A 6,775-nucleotide genomic window follows, 5' to 3' on the forward strand; every position below is an offset into this window, starting at 1 on the left:
AATGTGTAAAATGTGCGAATGCGTTTTAAACCCCCCTCTTTCAGGACTATACGATGTAAAAACCTGACAGTGAAAGGGCACTTTATGAAACACATTTTTTCTTAAAAGTGTACATATTTTATTAATTGGTGCAAAACTTAGACAAAAATTTTTAACGAGAAAAAAAAAAAAAAAACAACCACTTTTATACTGGGCACCTTTACCTTAAGATGTTTTGTAAGTCATCATACATCCTCCCTTTTTTTTCCCCCTTATTCTTGGGATAATTGTCAGATTTTTTAGACACTCACTTAGATACATACAATTTTTCTTTTTGCAGACCTCTGCTACTGAGGCAGTGCATTTAGTGCACGAAACACGTCAAGCTTTTATTGATGCAGTCATACTACTTTTATATGCTTTACTTTTATTGTATGTATGTAATGGAGCTATTTTTGTAACCATGTATTGCCATCCATCCGTTGTCTATGTACTATTGGCTCATGTTAACAACTCACAATCTTTTTTATGTAAGATGTCATGCTTACCTCTGCTTTCAATACATTATCATTAAATTGTCATTGTATTACACCATCCTATCAGCTGCTTGTCTTTGCCTCATTCAAAGTCCCAACCTTTCTCCCATTTTACTCAGTTTAGGAGTAGGTTGGTCAAGGAGGAAAAAAGCAATGTTGTAATAAATCAGGGTCACAGGCTCTGACTCACTGGTGAAGCACAATTTACATACAAGTGCTGCCGCTACATCAAGAAAGAAAGAAAAACCCTCCTCCCCAGGTGACATCAACGCTAGACCCCAAGTCCAATGCATTTTAATTAGAATATTCCAATCTTTGTCAGTTGGGCAGTTCCTTATATGCACTTCATATCCTGATCGCTTAACACTTGGATTTCCCATACTTCACTGATTTTTTTTCTACCAGTCCAAACAGCTTTGCACACATCGCTTGTGCCCAGTTTTGCCAATCTGTATATAGAAGAAGATTGGAAATCCAATTTCATCTGGTTTAAATGAGTAAGTGGGCATAGGCCTTGATGTCTGGAAAAGATTTATAGAGAATAGAATTTGCGTATGGGAAGACTCTAGAGATTATTTGGATGTCTCCCTGAAATATGTGAATGAGAATTCATGAAACATTCACTTCACTCCGCATAAGAGTCCACTTGATATTTTCATTGAGGACAATGTTAGTTTAACAAAGACCTTTAGAAAACCAGTAGATTGCAATAACTATATTCTAAGCCACAAAGAGGTTTCTAGTTTGCACTGTAACCATAAATTGGAACACATATCCACCTATGCACAGACTATGGATTTTAATGCATTCTTAGCAAACAATAAAAGAGCTTCACAACAAGCCATCTCTGACTTCTCTAACTGCATGTGCTGTGAAATAACGAATGAGGTTGATATTGTCTTGCCACCCCCTCCTCCAACCCTTTCCTCACTGTCCAATAAGAGAATGCCTTTTCAACGGAAAACAAACACAACAAAACAAGGTTTTCTATGAATGGCGATGATGTCGAGAGAAGTACTCCCTGTAGTCAACACGCAGAGGGTAACCTGCAAGAAAATGGATCTGTATGTAGTGTATGTAGTGCGGAGTACTATATGATCTGTATTAACCTCTTATTCCCAACTATCAAAAATGCATACATTCTTCGAGCCAAGCTGACGCCATGTAAAGTATAAAAAAAATTCCCATACTTTAGCTTCAAGTGTAAATTGTGGCACGACCACCCTGGGCAGATAATTTATAGCAGAAATAACAGACAAATGACAATAACTTTCCACCTTGGGTAGCAGCAATAAAATAGATAATTCACACTACATGGGAGAAGAGCACACCAGTAGACTACCAAGAATCCATAATTATTGAAGCTCCAAATGCTCACTCTAAAATACAATCAGTCTTTCACGTACTGTTTACTGTTTCCACAAAAGTGAGACTAACATTTTAAACTTGCCTTTCAATTTCAGCCCCCCCCCCTTTTGGCATTGTATTGCAATATGCAAACATAAAATGTCTGTGTAACACTAATCAACCAAATCAAGTCCGGTTTCTGCAGAAAGAATTGTTGTCGAGGCACCATTTTCAAAGAACTGCCAACTCATAAATGCTGAATGACATCATGTGCGCTTGTGTGAGCATTTGGCACGGTTATGTACACAATTATAATCCAGTGCAATGACGCAATTTTTTTTGTCTTGTAGGTAAAACACGGGTTCGGATTTACTGAAGGAGTAGAGCGTTTCTACTTTTAAACCTGAACTGACTTTGAATTTTTACTTATCTTCGTGAATGAGGTGAGTGAATGAAAATGCAGTTTTTAAGGAATACCTAAACAAGTGCAAGGAAAAAAAGAAAAACTTTGCCTCATTCACTAAGCTAAGTGACATTTCTCTTTGCAAACTGAACTTTCATCTTGCTTAGTGAATGGGGTTGAGTTATGCTGACTTCATTAATCCAATCACGTACAAGCAAAATTCCATTTTTCTTCCCCCCATGCAAACGGCTGGGTATTTTTTCAAAGTAAACACCATTATACCTGTGACGGGAGTCACTTTGGACGTGGGGGCTGTGGACCCCAAATTCCTTTAGAGAGGTTGGGGGGCACCATGTCCAGCCTTATGGGGCTCTGTTATGTTTAAGTCACCCTGCATGTGTTATGGATGCAGGGTGACCAGGAGGGTGGTGAACACTGAAAATATGGTTTGGACTACTACAAATGGGACAGTCATATTCAGGAATAAGGTCTCCCTTGTAATATGAAGATTTTTATTCCCTGTACAGTATGAGGTCTCTGACCAGGAAGTACAACTCCTAATATGGTCATTCCAGGAAGTTCAATGAGGAGACGGACTGTCTGGCAATGTTGCTTTTGTCTGAGGTGGCTTTCCATTCACCTATTGTCAGGTGTGCCAATGAACTCACCTGTTGTCTGCTAGGGGATGTATTGACACTCAGAGTAATGTGTGTTGGGGGCTCGTTAGGGAACCATTGTTCTGTGTCTGGCTATTGTGTACATTGATTGCCCCCTGGGGCTTCTGTCTCATTACACATAACAGTCCTTCTGGTCAAGCTATCCAAGCTGGACCAATCCCTGCTGACTCATTTTCAAGTCCTCATTTGCATGGCTTAAGAGGACCTGAAGGGGAACTGCAGGTACTGTGCAATTGACCAATGGGAAAGGGGTTGTTGGGGGCAGGATGTTCCAAATTCTGTATAAAAGTGTGCTGTGTTCTTCCAATAAATGGTCTTCCTGTTTGAACTTACATACAGCCTGCCTGGTGTGTGTTCTAATGGATTCTGAACGGCACATAGCTGTAGTTCGGATCCCGGAGTCTTGGTTGACCGAACCATCAGACGTTATGATCTGCAAGCTGACTCACTAGAAGCCAAGGAGTGTCGGGAGAGCGGAAGCGAGACAGCAAGGGTCTCGTCACATTGGTTGGCAGCGGTGGGATTTGCTCTCCAGTTACCGGGACACTCCAAACCACCGCAGTCAATGACCAGCTATGCAGCATGCAGGAGAGCCACGCTGAAGGACTTACTTGAGAGCCATGGAGGGACCAGTGGGACAAAGAACAAGGCCACCCTGATCAGTGAGCTAGCCGAGATGGATCGGAGGGGTGGTGATGCAGGACCCCGGTCAGTGGAAGACTTGTTTCAGCAACGAGTTCGAGAGCGGTTGGCATTATATGGTGCTAACCCATCAGAGACCGCCATACAGAATGACATTAGAGACATCAAGCTGCAGGATGAGCGACAAGAGAGAGAACGAGAGCGGCAGCATGAGCAGAGAATGGCAGAAATACAGCAATCGGAGAAAACGCCTAAAGATGCAGCGTCCCCATATGAGGAGGAGTTTTGCTGGAGGTTGCAGCAACACTTGTTCCAACAGGATGGGCCTGGATCAGAGGAAGCCATACTGGACTGGAGAGATTTCACTCGAAAGGAAATGTGGTATGAGGCCTTAGAGGATGTGCAGTGGAGGCGGAGAGAGAACCTTCCCAGCGAAGAACATCGGTTCCAGGTATACGTTACCCTGCGGTTACCTTTCCTAGGAGAGCAACCCCGGGATGAGTGGCTGACAGAGCTGTGGAACCTGATTTGGAAGGAGTTGTGGCTGTATGAAGCTTACCGGGCACTAAAGTGGTACGCCAACAGCTACAACCACTGGATGGCTGATGACAATATGCCGGAAGGGGAAGACTATAGTGGCCCGGGCTTGCTGTGGAGGGCCTTTGAGGAGAGGGACTTTGGATGTCCAGCAGAGTTTCGGCGCTGGGAAATCCAGGACACCAGGGAAGCCCTACTTGGTCTCCCCAAAGCGGATGACTTGGGGTCAGACCTGATTCATCTGGTCGGAATGGAGTGGGAACTGGAGCAGGACTACCAACGCCTGCTCTGCTCCATTCCACCCCAATCTACCCTGCAAGCAGAGCCGGAGTCCTGGGCGGCAGATCCAGACCCACAACCCTTGAGTTGGAGAGACAATACAGACTGGTGGTACTGTGAAGACCCACCGATGGCAGGTGGAGATGGGACCGAGGTCTCTCTACCGGCCCTACAGGGAGGCTGGGCAGCCGGCCCAGGTCCCCAGCTACAGCAGGAATTACAGGGAGCTGAAGGTGTCGTCCTTCCTTCCAAGCAGCAGTGTACCTTCCAGGGAGAGGAGACAACTAATCGTTCTCCCCAACCACAGGTAGACAACAGCCCTGACCCCAATGGTACAGATGGGACCGTGGTCTCTGCACCAGACCTACAGGGATGCTGGACGGCCGGTCCAGATCCCCAACCTACCCCGCTGGAATACCAGGAGGAGGAGGTAGGCAATCCCTCCTCTCTACAGCAGACCCCCCAACCAGGACCTGGGGGTATTGTTCGCCAACCCCAACCCAGCAGAAGAGCTGGCAACAGGGCAGAGAGTTACCGACCTTTGCCCAGCACCCGCAAAAGCTACAATCTCCACCTGTACACCCCAGGGATGCTGGGCAGTCGGCCCAGATCCCCAAAAGCATGAGGAAGTGAGCCCATCCACCCTGTCTTCTCTCCAGCAGCTGAAAGGACTCCTGGGAGAAAGGCCAGTTCATGCTTCTTCCCCACAGCAGGGATATTCTACAAGAGTGGCAGAGGTTGGCTGGGTGAGTGATGTTCTGTCCCGGACAATTTGTTTGGGGTACTTTGTGGGTGCAGACATTGGAGGACTGGAACTATGGACTAACTTCGAAGTAAACCCATTTAGGGTCTCCTTCTGTGTTAGTCTCCTGCCGAAAGGGGATAAATGTGACGGAAGTCACTTTGGACATGGGGGCTGTGGACCCCAAATTCCTTTAGAGAGGTTGGGGGGCACCATGCCCACCCTTATGGGGCTCTCTTATGTTTAAGTCAGCCTGCATCTGTTATGGATGCAGGGTGACGAGGAGGGTGGTGAACACTGAAAATATGGTTTGGACTACTACAAATAGGACAGTCATATTCAGGAATAATGTCTTCCTTGAGCAAGGGTCTCGTCACAATACCATTTTCTTGTAATCTATACAAAACCTTAATAAACACTGATGTTAAGAAAAATAAAAAATGAAAGTGCTTTTTGTTGTACATTTTTTCACCACTAACCATTGATGTGATCTGCTAGCAATGTTCTCACCATGCAGTTGTCACAATGCTTTGTACAGGTAATGTCGCTGATCCTCACATTTTGCTGAAGGTGGAAGTTCTCTTCAAACTGCATCTTTAGGGAACTCTAAATGAGAAATAGATAAATTATCACATTACACGATACAGTTTTGTTTAAATAAAAAGGTAAGAATGACATTGTCCTGTTGTTTTTGTGCTCACTTTGGTCATAGCGAAAAAAATTTGTGTAAATTGAATGACAAAGGTAAAAAATAAAAAGGATGTGCGCTGCATTCCAACACCCCTTTCCCTAGCCATTCACAGGAATAGGACACCCAAATAATGTGACTCAACGATAAGCACTGTGGTCTCACAGCACTGGGGCCTTGGGTTCAGTATTTGTTTATATAGCTTTGGACTATTCTAGAGTACTGTTAAATTATGTAAATATAATAATTCTATATAGAGTGTCAGTTCTGCATACACTGGAGTATGAACAATTCAGTCCAGTTTATGCAAAACAAAAAAAAAAACTTACACAAACAAAAACCTAAAAAGGTAAATGTTCTCATAGAAATACATTTTTACAAAAAGGTTAGATTAGCGTAACCAGACGTCCCGGGTCTCGGGGAAGTCCCCGGACTGAGGACACCGTCCCTGGACAAAGTATGTCCCCAGTTCTGTCGACAGATTCAGGGGCAGCACCAGTGGCATACAAACGGGGGGGTGGTCAGTCCCAGGATGCCACACATTGGGGGGGGGGGGTGTCAGGCCAGTGCCCCCACATAGGATGCCCTATAAATGTTGGAAACCCTCTGAAAAAACAGATGGCTGCATGTGTCACACTGCTGAGTGTCTGTGTTCCGTTCTCACAGAGCCCAGACAGCACAGCTACCCCCTCCACATGAATGGAAGAGGCTGGATCGGCTCTGCTTCTTCCACCCCTCCCTCGCTATATCCGCCCACACTCCAGCAGCCAGTGTGCTGTGTGAATAGGATGTGTGGGCGGGAAATTTAAATGGAGCAGCCGACAGCCACACTGTAATCTTAAAGCCACTGTGACAGAGCTGAGAGGCCTCAGGGACTGAATTGAGTGAGCTGTGATCGGATCCCCCCCACTCTCCTCCTTCCCTCTCTCTCCCTCTCTCCCCCTC

The 6,775-nt window shown here is 45.2% G+C and overlaps 1 protein-coding gene across 5 annotated transcripts in view; it reads right to left on the reverse strand.

The window, feature by feature from the left end:
- Nucleotides 1–6,775, reverse strand: part of C2CD2L (C2CD2 like) — a 201,354-nt gene that overhangs the window by 139,192 nt on the left and 55,387 nt on the right. For 2 of the 5 annotated variants that reach the window (XM_082273454.1, XM_082273453.1), the window contains exon 1: nt 5,653–5,755. The exons of 2 other annotated variants lie outside the window; for them this stretch is intronic. In XM_082273454.1, coding sequence (XP_082129580.1) covers nt 5,653–5,736 — 84 coding nt within the window. In that variant the 5' untranslated portion in view covers nt 5,737–5,755. Of the gene's footprint in view, nt 1–5,621; nt 5,756–6,775 lie in introns of those variants that run through there. One more of the 5 variants, XM_082273455.1, reaches the window with a different exon arrangement.

The sequence above is a fragment of the Pelophylax lessonae genome, assembly GCF_965119305.1.
Source record: "Pelophylax lessonae genome assembly, chromosome: 12".
In the NCBI taxonomy this organism is placed as follows: domain Eukaryota; kingdom Metazoa; phylum Chordata; class Amphibia; order Anura; family Ranidae; genus Pelophylax; species Pelophylax lessonae.